This window comes from Mizuhopecten yessoensis, unplaced genomic scaffold (genome assembly GCF_002113885.1).
Source record: "Mizuhopecten yessoensis strain PY_sf001 unplaced genomic scaffold, ASM211388v2 scaffold716345, whole genome shotgun sequence".
Taxonomy (NCBI): Eukaryota; Metazoa; Mollusca; class Bivalvia; order Pectinida; family Pectinidae; genus Mizuhopecten; species Mizuhopecten yessoensis.
In genome coordinates this window covers 202,223-220,405 of record NW_018480070.1, presented here as the reverse complement: position 1 = coordinate 220,405, position 18,183 = coordinate 202,223, and the positions used below count along the sequence as shown (strand labels likewise).

The following is an 18,183-nucleotide window of genomic DNA, read 5'->3' as shown; positions in this document are numbered from 1 at the left end:
TCGTTCGAGGTCAAGAAATCAAACGTTTCAATTTAAACCGATTACGTTTACAGATCCAAATCAGTATAGCATATGTGTATTTCAGACATTTGTAACAAACCCATGGTTACAGGGTGTCAAGCCCCAGAATAAATCTCCACATTGCTACTGTTATTAACTATTTCTTATGGTAAATGAAGGAGGCTGGTTGAAAATCCAGATTTCTTTTTGATTCTTTTAGCTACCAAGATATAAATAAGCTATCCAAGAGGACTAGCTCACCGGAGAAGCTGTCTGTTTTGTTAAATGACCCGAAAATAGCGAGATAAGGGCCATCATAAAATCGTTTAAAAGATGAAGTTTAGCCAAAATCGGTTTGATGGAATTTGAGATAACGTTTCCATGAAGTACCCATCTTGAATTTGCAATCGACCTGAAAAACATTACAGCTACACAATACTTGGTCTGCGATCACTTAATTTGTAAGAAGGCTGGTTAATATTGACCCAGCGGAACTATTCTAAATAAAAGATTTCCAACCAACAATTTACTTTTTTGGGTGCAACTCTGTCCCGATGTAGGCCAAATCGATGTTACACAAACTTGACTTCTCTTGACCGAGGGATGGTTCACAACAATCGTATGTTTAAAAAAAATACTATTTGCACTTCCCCGTTTCTTCAGTGGCGACACAAGGGCTATTTAGATAGACAGATTTTATTCTCCTGTTAAAGGCAATTCCTTATACTGACTTTTCCATAAAAAAATGCATTTCATCCACTTATCACCCCTATCCTGGGGCAGTCACAAACTTTAATCCCATTGACTCATGCTGAGCTCAATACCAAATTTAGTTATAATCCCTTCAGCTGTTTTAGACCATTAGTTTTAAAAAGTGAAGTTGATGACAGATGGAGGTTCTACTGAATTGTTATATCTGAACTGCAAAGCTGTGTAAGCTTCTGTTCAAATTGGCCTTTCTTTTAATTTCTATAAATGAATTAGAAAAAAACAATGCACATTTCCTTCTACTGACAGAAATATATTGAAAACAAGAAGAAAAACTACAAACCTGTTAAAATTCCAAACTTTTATTTGGAAAATCTCTGCCACAAAATGTCCGTCATCACATCAATAATCAAATCATGATTTTGAATCGGCCACGTTTATAAATAAGCAAATGAGAAGACTGTATATAAATTAGTGTTTGAAGTATCATTATTATCCCGACACATCCGTCTGTTGATAGAGTATAAAGTGTATTGGATAGATTACTTCTAAGTTCTGGAATAATCCATTTCTCCAAACAAAGTGGACAAAAATAGTCACCTCAAAAATATTCCAGTTTATATTCAATTTATAAATATAGAAAATATTGCTGAAGTAATGCACTTAAAAGTCTTACTTAATACCATTCTAGTTTGAAGAATGATTAATAAATCAGGATACCTTTCAATTGGTGTATACAAGCAAATAGAATTGGCGACTCGGGAATATGTGAGAAAATATAATAATTTATTGTGAAATAAATCTGAATATGTTCTACTAATCCCGCTTAACAATGTTATATTGTTCATCTTTATCCATACATATAGATTAGATATGCAAATAAGCTGTTTTCAACAACCTGGCTTCCAAAATAATCATCATATACTCATTATCTTCTTTGACACAAGAGATAATGGGATCAGAACAGAAAATCTATATTCCTAACTTTGTTTAATATCAAATATCATTTTATGGTAACATTCCAGTCTATGAATGTTTCCTAAGAAGTTGAAAACAAAAATGTAGTTGAATTTAACGTAATTGTTATGCAACAAAACAAAAAAAATGTTTTAACATGTCACATATCATGAAGCTTGGTTTTGCCTCCTATCAAGATCTGTGTATTCTCTCATATCCGGTCATGTAAGATAGCCATGCTTGTTGAGTCTATCTTACATGGGTGTGACATCATAATGACTCAACAATGATGTGACGTCACGAATTGGGAAAACACCGATGCTGCAATGCGGAAAAGGCAACGTGATGAAATTAAAACCTTTTACAATATATTTACTGTTACCGTACACGTTAGAAAGATGAGATTATTATTTCTGCACAAATTTGTTTGAAAATATGGGGTATGCTAAATGTCACTGACGAATTCGTTTTCGTCAAAAAAGCTCAGGGGAAAAAATTTCAAAATGGAAGCCAGTCCAAACGCATTTTCATGGTTTCTGAGCTTATTCTGGTAGTTGGAATGAGAGAAAAATACTCATTCATGCCCGAGGGTGTAGGATAGGGAAATTCCACCCTCAGGATTTTCAAATTTGGTAAAACTTGAGGCTTACCCCTGGACATGAAAGAGTCTTATAGTCTTTGTCAAGGGAACGGTATCAAATTCTATAGGAATATCACATAAAATAAATACTCTGAGTCTGATATTTTAATCTCTCCTCTCTTCATCAGGCACATCAGAATTTTTTTAGCACTAAATCTGTAAAGATCAAGATCATCAGATAATACAATTTTACCAAATCACATTTCTTGAAATGGACAACCACATGGATATCTTGTCAGTTTCTCAAAAAACACAGTCATCATCGATATCCTTTTTCTCCAAACTGTCAAAACTTCAAAAATTGCCACAGAATTTATATTGTACTGTTAAACTATAAAATTAGTTCATAGTTTAACAGCATACAGTGTACTTGAGTGAAGGGACAGACAGTCTTTGCAATTTTCACTTGTTATCTTTTTCTTTCCATCTTTTGTTGAACATAATTCAACTTTCTGTCCATCAAGGCCAAAAACTGCCGATACCTGAAACATAAAGAACAGTATTAAATAAAAATGTAAACTCAGTATAGAATTTATATTAAAGAAGTTGAATACCTCAAAACAGACTTTTATTTCTTTTTAAAACCATGATAGGGTGGACATTAATTAACCTAACTTAAAAGTCCTTGTTTGGTGTTAAAAATAATTGGATTTTTCTTTTAAATTTATAAGATGCCAATATATGTGTAGTTTTTCATTTCTGCAATTCTTGATACCTTGGTAATTGCTAACAAGATTACCTGATTAAACAAACATTAAGCTATATCTCTCAACTAAAGCCTACTCATGGGTAGCTTTTGGTGACCACCTGGTTGCCTCCTTCAGCCCTTACTGACATCAGTTGGGGCTTCAGACTGATCTGTCATGTGACCTGGGAATTATCCCCAAGTCATGTGTCAAACTGAATCAGGCTGGCATAGGCTGGCAGTGGGTGCTTACGATTACCTAATAGAGCTTAAAAATGTTTTTTGGAGCTGTTTTGTCGTATATATTCACCTGAGATTTTAACTGATCCACAGACAATGTCACTCCCTTAGGGTTCTCCAGGAGTAAGGTCCCTTGTACACCTTTCATTTCCACATTAGCAAAATGGCACATTGGTGAAGACGCTGGTGTGGAAGTCGCCCGACACTTAGAAGCGACATATAAGGTTTGACCAGACAGCGAAGCAACATCACCAGTTACTGGGAGTACCTCCGACATTTCACGGCCCTTGTAAACGTCCAATTTCACACCACGCACACCAAACACAGATTTCACCTTAAAAAATAAAAATACACTTCAAGTAGTAAAAGTTTACATAAATTTTAAAGATTCACACATACATCAAATTAATCTAAATCTCCGTTTAATCTGTCTGACATTAAAATTGGATAAGTTGGGGATTTAAATAATTTCCTTCCACGACAACAAAGTAATTTATTGAAAAATCACAAATTTAACGAAGACAATACTACAGAGCTTTTTATCAGACACATGTAAAAGGCATCAGCAGACTGACACAAAATTACTTGGCTATTTTTTTTCATCTTTGAAGGTCAGTGTCATATAAAATGCAGTGCATATATTCTACATGAACAGTTGCATAGCTGGAATAGTGGAGTAAAACAACCTTTGACAAAGTTCACAAAGAATGTAATTATTACATACCTCATTCACCAGCACCTGTCTGCTGCTCATGGCCTTGCCCTTAGGGTTTTCTAGGAGGACTGTAGCATGACCTCCAGACACACCCTCCTGAGGAGCCATTCCACACAGCTGTACATTGATGTAGCTACATGTTGGGGAGACCCCCTTCACCACTGGGGCTGGCTGTACTACTGGCGAGGGCGCACTCTTTGGGCCATCTCCCGACCTAGACACGATGGTCAGCTTCAACTCATCCTTCTTCACCTGAAGGCGAAGATTAAATTCAATTTCAAATCTAAATGTAAGGTAGGGGAACCCATTGGAAATAATCTTTCTATGGCTTTGATGGGTTATCCCAGGGTAAGGCCAAGTACATAAATTATAGACATCAACTTTGTAAATCACCTTCTTATGTGAAACTGTTTTGTTGTGTACGCCTTTTTCCTGAATAGATATTATTATTATTATTGTCAAACATATAACAAGCCACTCCTTTTCAAGTTGTATAATTTTAACGTATGCCTCTAGTGATATGACAAACAAGAGGCCCATGGGTCCTACAGTATTTACTTTTGTTGTTGAAATATGAAGTGGAGATAATGATGTCAATCAATCCCTACCAATTGGAGTAAAAAATAGTTACGCATAGCGTCAAGTTAAGTTTGTCAGGACCATGAGCTTATCATTACTAGATCGAGTTTCAGTAAAATCGGCCTATTAGAACTTGATTTTAAGTTTGAAATTAAGTTTGAAATAGTTTTTCAAAATGGCGCCTGTGGTGGCCATATTGAATCTCTGATTGACCCGGAAAAAAAAGAACACTTTGCCAGGACCATGAGTCGATCATTCCTACCAAGTTTCAGTTAAATCGGCCCAGTAGAACATTACTTTAAGTTTGAAATAATTTTTGAAAACGGCGGCCATATTGGACCTCTGATCGACCAAAAGAAAGTAATAACACTTTGTCAGGACCATGAGTCGATCATTTCTACCGAGTTTCAGTTAAATTGGCCCAGTAGAACTTGACTTAGAAGTTTAATCAGTTTTTCAAATTGGCGGCCATATTGTATTTCTGATCGACCCAAAAAATAACAACACTTTAATTTGCCAGGATCATGAGTCAACCATTCCTACCAAGTTTCAGTTAAATTGGCCTAGTAAAACTTGACTTTAAGTATGAAATAGCTTTTCAAAATGGCGGGCGTGGCGACAATATTTGATTTCTGATTGACCCGAAAAATAACAACCCTTGATCAGGGTGATGTCAGTAACATTCCCATGAAGTATCAATGAAATCCCTTTGACAGTATTTCAGCTTAAGTTAAAAATGTTAAATGTTAACGGACAACGACGGATAGCAATAGGTCACTTGAGCTTAAGCTCAGGTGAGTTAAAAATTACTGATGCACTGTGGTAGCCCTTTTTTTCCTGGCTTTCTTCTCAACAGCAAATTGAAGTTTTATCACATAACTAAACTGTTACAATGTCATAACACTCATTATATAAATGGTGATATTAACACGTTTTATGACACCTACAGGAAGGATGATTGACTAGGTTCAAATTGTGTCAAATGGGATGTCAACTTCATTGTGCTACAGAATCTCAATATCACACAGACGTCACAAAAGAGAAGGGCTTGAAGACAAAATGTCGTGATTTCTGATATTATATTTTAGATTTCAAGTCGGCCTTACAAAATGTTTTGCAAATATTTTCACCAAATTTTGGTTATGTGTGAGTAACTCTATCATTTTGTTAAACTACCTGAGGCAGTGTGAGAAAGAAACAAGAACAGTAAACTCCAACATGTACAGAGACAGTACTAAACTCTCAAAACTTGTACTGAAGGAAGAGTTTGGATTGATGATGCTCCAGTGCATCAAGGATCATCAATTTTATTACTTACCGATGCATTTTCTTCCACAACGACATTTGACCCTGCGGGGACGGGGTAGGGTAGTACAGGCTGTTTGATGGTATTAAATATGAAGTCGGAGAAGTTGTTGATGATGGCTGTGAGACTGGGAGTTGTCTGGTAGTAAACTGCTATCTCATCAGAAGGCACCACTCCGCCCTGTTAGACACATTCGAGAACTTAATAATAATCCTATACAAAAGTCTACAGTTTACACACAGTAACATTGAAAAGTTCATTATTAATATCCTATACAATACATACAGTCTATAGTTTACTTGCAGTTCAGGTTCACAAGAAAATCCAAACATTACTTATTAACTTATGAATATCGGAGATGCAAAAGCCAAGCTGCAGAAGAAAATTATATGGAAGAGTTTAATCATGTAAGGTATATGTGAATTGTGTATAAATTAAAATAAATTCACTAATAAATATTAGACGTATAAGAAATTCATTATTTTGGGACATTTAGGTCGAGGTTCCTAGAAAAGAACATTAAATCCACCAAAAGGAAAAGACGTCATTAGTTCAAGAGTAAGGTCTAATCCCTTTGACAAATTAAAAGCCTATACAAGCACATTTGGTTGAAATTGAAAATTTAAATCAAACCCATTCCTATTTTGTTACTAAGTTTTTTCTTTGGAATTTAACTAAAAACTACATGGCATTTATACTGGAGTAAAATAGGTCTGTATTCAATAAAACCTTTCAAATCTTTAGACACTGGACACAAGATGCCAGTGATACATGCCTTTTTCCGGAGCCTCTGCATCCTGTTTATGACCTCTCTAGCTATACCTTCGTCCAGCATGCTTTGGTCTGGCGTCACATTCAGCAGCACCAACACCTGTTATAAACATCATGTACTAGATAGTAATAACTCAAGAAGCCTTGATACTTTACTTTATAACCATACAGTTACTGATAAATAGGTAGAACTACACATGAATAGTACACATACAGGCACTGTAGTCTCAATGGTGATTGACTGTAGGTTCAAATTATGTAAGAACCTCCACTTATTATTATCATTTATAGTATGGTTAATTAGCTGTCCGGTAGAATTGTTGATTTCACACAAATAAACTACTGTACATTTGTAGTACTAAATAAATTACATCTAAAGAAGCAGATACAGTGAAATCCGTATTCAAAGACCACCCATGGAAAGTCCAAAAAAGTTTGTCTCTAGGCACATAGGTGGTCTTTAAATACAGGTTCAGTTCAGAAGGAAATCCCTACAAAAGGGAATATTCAAAGTCGTTTCTTCTTAACACATGTGACCTCTTTGTAGAGGTGGTGGCACAGTCAGGTTTGATTGTAAAATTCTGAAATGCACTGTAAAGCATGTCAAATGCAAAATTCATTCATCAAAAGAATGCCTTTCAAATTTGGAGGTTTGTAAATTTTTTGGATCAAAAAACCCTATCTATTTTGTAAACTTCAGCTGAAAAATTATCATGTTATTAACCTTTCATACTATAATCTATAAAAGTCACCCATTTCTATGATACTAAGTGTCAACTAAATCATACCTCTTTGTCTCCATGTGCATCGTAGCAGTTTGGAGTCGAGCTGTCCTTTGCATCAAATTTGTAGTGGAGTCGTACATCTCCTTCCTCCAAAACATGCCCCATCACAGTTATCTGACCGGTCTTCTGAAAGTCTTCCAGCTGTTTGTTGCTGAGTAATTTGATGGCACCAAAGAGTTTCTTGGCATCTTTGATTTTTCCACAAAGAGCTTTGAAGTCTGGTTCCGCCACTAACTCAGCTCCATACTTATCCTTGTTACTGGTCGTGGTTAAATTTTTAACGTTCAACTCCTGTGCACCAAACAGATATAATGCATCATTAATAACGTAAAAAATGAAATATTCTGTTCAATAGCAAATAATGAAGTTATTGTTTAGGTAGAGTATATCACTACTTACACATCTTTGTCTAAACTTTTCAAGTTTATTGCCTCAACATTGTATGTACACCATACTGTGGCAGTATATGCTTGTGCAACTGACAGACTTTCTTGTGCATGATTTAAAAGTTTTATAATCTAATTAGACAATTATTTTGATCAAAAAAGCTTGTCTTTGGTTATATTGAAGTCAAACACTACATGCGATGAAAAAGCTTCATTTTTTATTTCATTGTATACCTCCTTGATGTAGTCGGTGAGGAATGATATGTCTCGCAGTGCGTCCTCGTCACTATTGATAGCGACCACCTCCTTCAGGGGATACTGTAACACAGTCAAAGGGACATAAACAATATCAGTTAAACTGTTGTAAGTCTGATTTATCTTTTAAAGTTTATCTACTTTATCACACCTATTTGTTTCTAAAAACCTTAAAACTAATTTAACAAATTTTTAATTAATTGAAAGGTTTTAATACGACAAATCTATGAATTTACTGTAAAGAAGTGATGTTCACATTTAATATTTTGTACAGTTCATAATCACCATGCCATGTGGAAATTTTTCAAATGTTAAATATGTTTATTTTTGGTCTGGTTTAATTAAGTTCATGCAGAATAGATGAACATTTCAACAGCACTAAAATTCCCATTTATTATAGTTCATCTTCTATCACTAAAGTTATATTCAAAACAGAATATTTCAACCTTAAAACCTGATTCATACAAACACAGGTACTCCAAGTATACATACATTATTTTCTTAGTTTATATAGTATTAAGAAGGTTAACAATGTTACCTTCATCGGGAGTGTATTTCTGTCACGGATGAGGCGTCCAATTTCTATAACAGACTGCATGCGTGACACTGCCGTCTCTATCTGTGTATCTATCAGATCCTCCCTTTATTAGAATAAACATCACAAATCTATTATCTCCACAACAATATAGTATATAAGGTACACTCTACAACTATTCAAATGAATATCAGAAATAAAATGTCTCTGTAGAAATTAGGTAAATATAAAAAAGCATACCTAAGATCTCTCTTACAACATTTACATCTGAAAGTTGTCTCAACAAAAATCAGACATCCTGGTACTGACAATATGGTTTAATTTAGATAACTAGGTTAATATACCGATCGACCCAATATCTGTTAACTTGTGTTTAAATTTAGGTAAAGTTAAATCATTCACCCCTGAAGACATATTTGAACTCTTCCAATTCAAAGGTTGGAATAGTTCATTATGAAATTTCGGGGTTAAATGAGTTAAACTGGTTGTTTTTGAGACATACCTGGGGTCAGGGATCATGAGGAAGTGGACACTTCGAGTGTCAAGGCCCTTTGTGTAGGCTGGGTCGAGCAAGTGTTGAAGATTCTGGTACATGTGTTCTGTGATGAATGGGATCAGTGGAGACTGTAACAAATAGGACAAGATATATTAGGTCATTCACCCCTGAAATTTTAAAATGCACTATTCTGATCTTTGATTTGGAAGAGTTCAAACGTGACTTCAGAGGTGAATCAGTTAAATAACAGTATGTGTCTATCTCTTCCTAGTAAATACAGTATCTAGATTGTGGAAAAAATATTGATATTTATTTGTTTTCTCTTTAAGTTTGTTTCTTGTAAAAGAAAGTTGTTTTAATTCAGAAAAGGACAAACTTTATTCATAAATTATGTTAACCTTGCTTATAACTACGCATTTGAATATCTTAACCCAAAGCACTAATTCTATCTTCATAGTGATTCACTATAGATCTTTATTACATGCATACAACAACCAGCTTTATCTGTAACATTAAAAGACCACATTAATCTGTTAACGTACCATGACCCTGATCATAGAGTGTAGAACACCAAACAGCGTCTCCAGTGCCATCCGACAGTCTGCAGCTCCTCCGTCTCCCTGTCACAACGCATACAGAATAAATCACATCAGAGCAAGACACATGCAGTGTTGGTTAGTACAATGATCTAAAGGATGAACAAGAAAAGGTTCTGAATATTTTTGAACCTTTATATGCTCTAGTGATCTACTGCCTTTCTTGTTTGGTTTAAACTTTCAGGAAGTTAACTAAATGTTAGAATAGGATAATCATTGTTGCAGAAAACACCATATGAATGTGACGGTCACATGTAGGTATGTAATAAGTACAATACCATCCAAGTCTTCATCTGACATTGCAGGTGGCTGTTGTTTATTATACAAACATGCACATGCACTTTTGAATGTATTTGTCAACAAAAATTTGTTGATAACTGTGACGTCAAACAAAGACCTATGTGATATTCCTTATATATCTTATAACATTTTGTCAGTCAACCCTTACAGTACTTATCAACACATTGCTGACAGTCTCTGCAGGCACCATTGACCAAAGTTCTCATCAAGTGTGCTGTACTGTATAAACAGTGTCTTACTCACCTTTAAACGTTTCCGGTTCATCCTCACATACCAGTTGGTCAGCTGACCGACAAACTTGACCATCACAGGCATCACAGTGTACAGATGGTATTCTGGAATTATACAGATACATACTTATTGATGGGTTCACAATGAAATAGTCCTTTGTACTTTAATAAGCTTCAAAATTCCATCCCAAAATCTTATGAAGCATATATTTATTATTGAGCAGTTTTTGAATTAATTCATTCACCCCTACATTTTTAAAGTGGACTTGCCAATCTTTAAGGTTCAAAAGCGACTTAAGCGGAATGGCTAACTGTATGGGTGTGACATGTGGGAGACTTATGCACTTTTTCAGAGGCCCAACATGCCAGCAAATGTTCAACCTGAACTAATGAAATATAAGGAAGGGTAAGCAGATTTGGATTTAACTTCAGGACCCATTGTATACAGGTGCCTCTCAGTTATGGAACAGCCCTAGCATTACGTGTCCTCCCTAAGGCAATTTGAAGACATGTTTAGGGTTGTGTCCTTGCAAGAAAGTGCAGCTAGGTTGAAGAGATAAGAAGACAGAGGGCCTCAATGTGTAAACGAGGGCTGCAGATCACTTTCAGTCACTTTTGTGTCCCAACAAAGTGGACACAGAAAAAAGCTGGAGCATTTTATACAGGACTTAAGTTACATATTCATTAGGTCATACCTGATGTTTTCTAAAGGACTTATAGGACTTTTTGGACATTTCCCATAAGACTTACCCGACATTTCTTTCTTGACAAATTTCAGAAGAGACTGTGTTGAGGACAGCATCCAGCGGTCCATGTAGTTTGTGGGGCGTGATATTTTGTCGGGGTTGTACAAAAACACACCTCCATCTTCCTGGAAAAAAGCAAGATGAAAGCGATCAGTAATAAATAAACAATATTACATTAAAAATACAATTAAATTTCAATCTTTGTTAAAAAATATTACTGGAACCACAAATAGATGCTTCTTAAACAAGTTATGAAATATCCACTTAAATTCCATTGGCAGATTGTTTAATTTAAAGCAATTGAAGCACATCAACGTAAATTCAAATACTTTTTGTAATTTTCCAAAAATGATGTCATTTAAGTCTTGGATTCAAAGAATAGTAAAACATATTTGAAGACTTTAGTTTGCATCTATCACATAAAAAATATCGAGTAAAAACTGACTTTCCAAACAACAACTTTGGATAAATGAAATAACTCTTACTCTCTCATATCTTTCTGCATTCTGCATGAAGAATCTGTAGGCATTGTACCATGGAAGGAAGACATCCTTGAGGACTCGTTCCACCCCTTCTTCACGGAAACACAGGTTCTCCGCCCGTACTGCCGGCGAGTTACACAGGTACAATCTAGAAACATGTAATTCACTTGTGTTCAACGACATATAAAGGAACAGTCTAAAAGCATATTATTTTCATTTCGTGATATACAATATATGTTTGGGTGTCAAATTGTGAGACAAATCAATCGTGAATAGTGATATTACAATATTATTACTGATAAAAAAAGAAAAAAAAATCAGTCAAACAATGAGATTTTAACAAAATCATTTTTAACACACTTACCACAAAACACAACAGTTGTTACAACCATATCCCACAACATCATTTGTATAGAGAATTGAAATTAATAATAGCATATTATCTGTCCTTCATAATTAATACTCACACGAGGATAAATTTAGTACCATATCTATTGACCACCTCTATCTGTGTTAACGACACTGGATATTGCTACCAGGCAGGCGGTGATCACATGAGGTGGACTGCAGTTGAAGTGTTTTTTTTTTATATATTTTCCTTACTTCACAGGCTGTCATGAGCTTGAGTCTTTTTGATCAATACCACACATTTTCAGCGTTTACTTACAATGCTATGAAATTATGTCAGCATATTTCTCATAATTTACGACGACTTTGAAAATACGATAAATGTATGTAATGCATATACATATTAATTAGTTATAGGTAGTGAAATTTGTTCGAAAAAAATACTACAAATATCAATTCAGACACGTGATAAGTATCACTCGTGAGTTTTCGCCGATACCAGGCGGCTTGTTTACAAGTCTAGAAGAAATATTGACCCATATAGGAATGGAATTGGTCCAAAAAGCCCCAACAACATACAAGCCTCTGAAGTAAGTAAAATATAAAAAAAAACTCACCTGCAACAGAAGCCCACTTCGTGTGATCACTACCTGCCTGGTACCAATATCCGGTGTCGTTAACACACAGTGTCTATGGGATCTAGGTAGTTCATATTCAACTTGGGGTGTAAGCACCAACCTGTTGACATCCCCTACCGGGACCACATAGTTCCTACTCACCTGAGGGCGTCAGCACCATACTTATTGACCACCTCCATGGGATCAGGGTAATTCTTCTTTCTCTTACTCATCTTTTGTTTATCTCTGTAATAAAGAAACAGAAAGTTTGAGAAATGAAAAAAGATTCCGTTCAGGAAGACAAATTCTTTTAAACAGACTTCCCTCTATAAAGCTAAATTAAATTTTTCTACACAGTTTTATCCTTTTCATTTTAAATGGATGTCGTCATTAACAAATCATATCTAGTCAACACAGTTGAATATTTGTAGCACATCGAAATGTCAACATTCACCATCCATATCAAAATGGAATGCTACAAAATATCATCATTATTCAATAACGCCCAGTCAATAATCCAGAATGAATCAAGTAGAGGTGAAGAGGTACTTACGATGCCAGCACAAGGCCATTCACAATCAGATTCTTGAATGGTGGCTTGTCAAACAGCAGGGTGGATAGGACCAGGAGGGTGTAAAACCTGCAAAAGCAACAATGACTGGTGTCAGACAACTCATAGACATACCACTTTAATAGACTACAATAAAATCAGCTCTAATTCAAACTTATTTGTCGGTGATAAAATTTTGTCCTTAACCCTTTCACCCCCATGTAACTTAAGTAAACTTGACTATGCATTGATTTGGATGAGTCCATTGTGGTCTGCAGTGGTGAAAGGGTTAAGATACATAATATCATCACTTCAAATCTGATCACAAAAACATCATTTGGCAATGGGTCAAAATGAAAACTGTAAATCATTTGTATTTGGCGATTTATTTTTCCATAAACAATAGATAGATGTGATGATAAGTTAAAATGTCATACAAATTAAAATTCATACTTTTATGATGTAGTGTTGCTTCATGGTGATATTTGATCTGTGCTATAAGTTGTGGTAGTTTGTTTGTCGATAAAGGGGTGTTGGCAGATTCCTTTGTCTGCGTTGTCATATCACTTCTTTGCTTACAAATCAAATTCAGACATACTAGAGCAAAGGATGTAATTTAATACTGTTTCTAATGCAAAGTCAAATCCTTCATAAAGTCTTGTTTGCAACATTATTGGTAAAATAATCATCCACAAAAAAAAAAGGTTTCCTTACGTTATTTTTTTTCTTTTCTCTCTCCAAAATATTGTTTTGATGAAGTCTTTTATTCTACATAAACATAAAATAAGTAACTACCTAATGGAATACCTACCAACCCCTGGTCTGATCCACTCCTTCTGCAATGAAATCAGCTGGGAAGTTATCATCGAAGTCCTTCTTTCGCTCGAAGGGGTAGTGAACCTGTGCGTAGGGCATACTACCACTCTCAAACCAGCAATCAAATACCTCCGGGGTCCGTTTCAGCTGTCCTTTACCCAGCTTAGAGGGAATGGTCAGTTTATCAACACTGGAAATATATTAACATAACTCTAACACTAACGCTAAAGATCACTCATTTTAAACACAATCATATTTGAAAAGTTAAATATTCTATATTGAACCCCCACAAATTTTGTTATAATATAAGAGTGCTGTGTGCATTTCTTTTTGCTTTTGATCAAACCATCTATTAAACTACGAGCAGAACACACATACAGTATGGCTATTTTCCATGATCATGCTTTTGTCACGTTGCAATTGAAACAGATTTATCTACTTCCCACTACAATGCTTTCTACCTATGATATTATGATATTCATGTTGGCAAATAAAATGTGAAACTCAGAATAGCTGGACTGTGCAGACTGCATATAGTGTAAACAGTACCTTGGCATAATATAGATTGTAGCTAATTTATGAAATAAAAAAAATCCTGAACACAAGCATATAATATGAAACTTTGTAAGAATCGATACAGTTAAGTAAAACATAATCCCTTTCAATTAAATTAACTATGCATATGCAGTCAGGTATCTAATAAAACAAGAACTTCAAGAAAATGTTTCTTTTGACAGCAAAGATGGAAAGTAATTTAATCCTGCTCACTTACACTTCCCTGTGTAGATCATCCACCTTGACACCGGTAAGCTGATAAAGCTCTTCTATTGATCCCACACATACAACCTGTAATAGATAAAAATGCGTAGCTGAACAAAGCCTTGTTATTTTCATGGTTTTATAAACATGTTATAAACAGTTATCTGGCAATTTTGATTACACCGAAATAATTCAATTTCAAATACTTCAGTTCTGGTGTAATGATTGGCATTGATTAAACTAAATCTTATACATGTATCATGTAATGATAATAATATCACATAAATTGTAAAAACATAACTCTGGGCTACCAAGTACATCAAATTTACGAGTACAGGATGACACATACCTCCTCTCCATCATCACTGACCCACAATGGTATGGGTGTGCCCCAGTAGCGGTTCCTTGAGATGGCCCAGTCTCGAGCGTCTCTCAGCCAGTTAGCAAACCTCTTTTCTTTTACAAAATCAGGCACCCTTGAAAACGAATCAAAAGTAAATTCTCTTACAACCAGCAATTACAGAGGATAATTAATTTTAGATTGAATCACTCATCCACTAAATATATCACTACAAGTCAAAGAACGGAAAGAACTTCATTATCATGTTGACTCATGACTGATAAAAAATTATCTGTTTGTGACATATGGCTTTGACAGAAGATTTCAGCTTTGACAGAAGATTTCAATAAGTTAATCAGGCCTAAAATCAAATGTCTAATGCCTGGAATGTGTCCACCAGAGAGCCACATCATGTTTCATGACCAAATTATTCCAACTAATTTGTGAAGGTGTATAACTAGGTTGATAGCGTTTCTGTATTCTAGCTTGATATTCAAATGTAAAGAAAACTGTCCTATTATGTAGCATTGCAAGGAGAAAAGTTCAGAAGTGACACTCAATGTATCCGTAAGGGCTAAACTCCATAATTTATGGTATGAGGAGGTGGGAGACACATGTATTTATATATCATGGGTGGTGGGGTTAAACCCAGAGCTGCCTTTCACTCCTTATATTAAGTAACTTTTAATATTTTATGGGTAGTGGGATCTCTAAAAAAGTGCCTCCCACCCATCTCCTACAGTTAGTTCTGGAACAGCCCAATTCATAATATTGTAAACATGCATGGTTCATATTAAAATGATTACGTATCAGTACAACATACCAGTACGTCTTAGAATTATTGGCCAATAATCTTTGTGTGGCTTGTTCCACACGAACAAACCAACTTGGAACAGCTTTGTAGATCAGAGGGGTCTCAGACCTGCAAAGAATAAAAATAACAATATATTAAGCAATTAATTATGTGTAAATCTGAAACATGTGGTATTTTTCTTGCAATTTTATATCTGAAATACATTGAATTCACTTGTAGATTGAATTAAATTTCCTTTCTTCTTTACGAAAAACGTAATGAATTATCTCCCTTAGACCAATATTAAAAGCAATAAAACATATTTCTGACACTGGAAACTGTGCTGTACCTCCAACAGAACGGGTAACTATGCTTGATAGTACCCTGGTGCACCAGTCGCTTGTTTGACTTCAACATCTTCATTATGTGTTTGTCAGCTTCCTGTAGTAAAACCAAATTCATATCATTTTAAAAGATTCCTAAATTATATTATAATTTACATCAATTCATGATTAAACGAAACACAACAGCACTGAACATTCATTTCAGAAATACACAGATTAAATTTATCAATCAGCTTGGCCCTTAATACTATGAACTGGTATAGATATTCTAAAAATTACTAAATTATCTGAAGGGCGAATCCCGTTTTAATCTATTAATAGGAAAGTCATCATTTTAATATTACATCTGTTCAATTTAAACATTGGATTGAACTGTATTTGATTTCATTTAATTGAACCTTCAAATTTAAGCAACAAGGCTATGAGGAGGCATTAACATAAATAATGATCATTAGATGCAGAATTACAGTGGCACAAAATTAACATTATCGTCAGTAATCTTTTACCTTGACATGCATTCCTTTGAAATCAACGACTTCGTCTGTGAATTTCCCACTAGCGTCAACAGGACAGATCATGGCACTGTCTTTGCTGATTATACCGTTTGCCAAACACACTCGGTAATCATCCTGTAATCAACAGACAACACTGTATGAAGACTATATCGAGATACATAGTGGCACTAGAATCCAGGTTTAACCAAGACAGAAAAGAAACAACTGAGACAAATGTTTCTATTAAAAGCATCCAATATAATTACATAATTTACAGATCTTGTTTCTGATTATTCACATTTTCAATTCATATCTCATCACAATTATTTGCATTTTATTAGTAGTATGTATTAACTTTCTTTTCTTTTCTGCATTATAATACATTTACAATTCAATACACAAATGGAAAAGGATCTGGAAACAAGTTTTCAAACATTTATATTAATCCACCTTATTTTCATTTTTGACTGACAACAGTATAAAATTCCCCGATCTGCGGATGCGATTTTCTAACTTTCATGAAGACAGTCATATAAAGTTGAATGAAATGAAAACAAAAAAATGTTTTTAATTATTTTAGAACCATGTTTATAGAAATTGTATGTTTGAAACTCATACCTCTCCAAAGTATGGGGCCTGGTGTACAATGCCTGTACCACTCTCAGAACTGACGTAGTCATCACAAAGGATTCGGAATGCACCCTTTTCTCTCCCCATCTACAAATCATACACAATAAAATTATACATTTGCTAGCACAACCTGCATACTTGCAAAGCTTTCAATTTTTTCACGCCTGGAGTTTCTGATAGACAAATGTTTAGTAATTATGTATATTACAAGTTCTGTCTGTCTGTCTGTCTGTCTGTCTATCAATATAATTCAGCATCCACAGGTATAGAAGAAATTGTAATCGTTTATCTGCAATTCAGAGCTAACTCTATAAAATGTACTTACATATTCAAAATAATTAAATAGGGGTTTATATTTCTTCCCAACCAATGCTTTGCCTTTGAATCTGAAACAGAATTTAAATACTGTATGCTAATACTGCTGCTTATAACAGGTTCAAATCAAGACAGTCTGAACAGTATTGAACAGTTTTCATCAGAGGAATTCATCAACAGGTATGGACACCTATTGGTGCATTGATATTAATAGTTAATAGATGGTTTCAATGTCCTTTAAAACATTGAATATTGATTGAAAAAAATCATTTGACCTTTATGATGAAAATATATTCTTAATTGCCAACATCTTTATAATAAAAGCATTGATACAGAAGACCAGAATTTTTAAGAAATTCAACGATTCATTGTTTTGGTTTGTGGTGTGGAACTCACTTCTCTAGCATAGTGTATTCTTCTTCAGATTTGAACAGTGCCTGCAATCTAGCCTCCATCAGGATGTAAATAGCATTTGTTTTCTTATCTGTAAATAAACAAATCAAAGCTTCATTAAACATTCTATATAATGTTCTTATACTGAGAAAGTTATTACAGCTGCATGTGTTTTTTTCTAGCTTTAGTAGTAGAGCACTGGTTTAGTAGCAATCCCATGTTCACAGAGCAGTACTGACATAAAAAAGCTTCCCTCAGTTAAATCACAGAACAGGAGACATGTTTGAGTCTAGTGTATGAAACTAACCTCATTCGAAACAGGAAAACTCAAAATATGAACAGAGATGAGGTGAGGTGGGGGGTGGGGGGTGG

The 18,183-nt window shown here is 34.8% G+C and overlaps 1 protein-coding gene across 3 annotated transcripts in view; it reads right to left on the bottom strand.

Annotated features, from left to right (window-relative positions):
• Window positions 1-2,263: 2,263 nt before the first annotated feature.
• The window catches only part of LOC110443418 (isoleucine--tRNA ligase, cytoplasmic-like), a 24,657-nt gene continuing 8,737 nt past the window's right edge, over window positions 2,264-18,183 (bottom strand). For all 3 annotated transcript variants that reach the window (XM_021487632.1, XM_021487634.1, XM_021487633.1), the window contains exons 8-31: window positions 17,815-17,902; window positions 17,429-17,489; window positions 17,092-17,190; window positions 16,486-16,608; window positions 15,985-16,076; window positions 15,666-15,764; window positions 14,852-14,978; window positions 14,516-14,589; window positions 13,739-13,933; window positions 12,931-13,017; window positions 12,540-12,623; window positions 11,416-11,560; window positions 10,935-11,055; window positions 10,198-10,289; window positions 9,601-9,678; window positions 9,065-9,186; window positions 8,566-8,668; window positions 8,007-8,090; window positions 7,390-7,677; window positions 6,606-6,701; window positions 5,843-6,010; window positions 3,955-4,197; window positions 3,301-3,564; window positions 2,264-2,787 (exon numbers count right to left, since the gene is read on the bottom strand). In XM_021487632.1, the coding sequence (XP_021343307.1) occupies window positions 2,650-2,787; window positions 3,301-3,564; window positions 3,955-4,197; window positions 5,843-6,010; window positions 6,606-6,701; window positions 7,390-7,677; window positions 8,007-8,090; window positions 8,566-8,668; window positions 9,065-9,186; window positions 9,601-9,678; window positions 10,198-10,289; window positions 10,935-11,055; window positions 11,416-11,560; window positions 12,540-12,623; window positions 12,931-13,017; window positions 13,739-13,933; window positions 14,516-14,589; window positions 14,852-14,978; window positions 15,666-15,764; window positions 15,985-16,076; window positions 16,486-16,608; window positions 17,092-17,190; window positions 17,429-17,489; window positions 17,815-17,902 (3,071 nt within the window). In that variant the 3' untranslated portion in view covers window positions 2,264-2,649. The remainder of the gene's footprint in view (window positions 2,788-3,300; window positions 3,565-3,954; window positions 4,198-5,842; window positions 6,011-6,605; window positions 6,702-7,389; window positions 7,678-8,006; window positions 8,091-8,565; window positions 8,669-9,064; window positions 9,187-9,600; window positions 9,679-10,197; window positions 10,290-10,934; window positions 11,056-11,415; window positions 11,561-12,539; window positions 12,624-12,930; window positions 13,018-13,738; window positions 13,934-14,515; window positions 14,590-14,851; window positions 14,979-15,665; window positions 15,765-15,984; window positions 16,077-16,485; window positions 16,609-17,091; window positions 17,191-17,428; window positions 17,490-17,814; window positions 17,903-18,183) is intronic.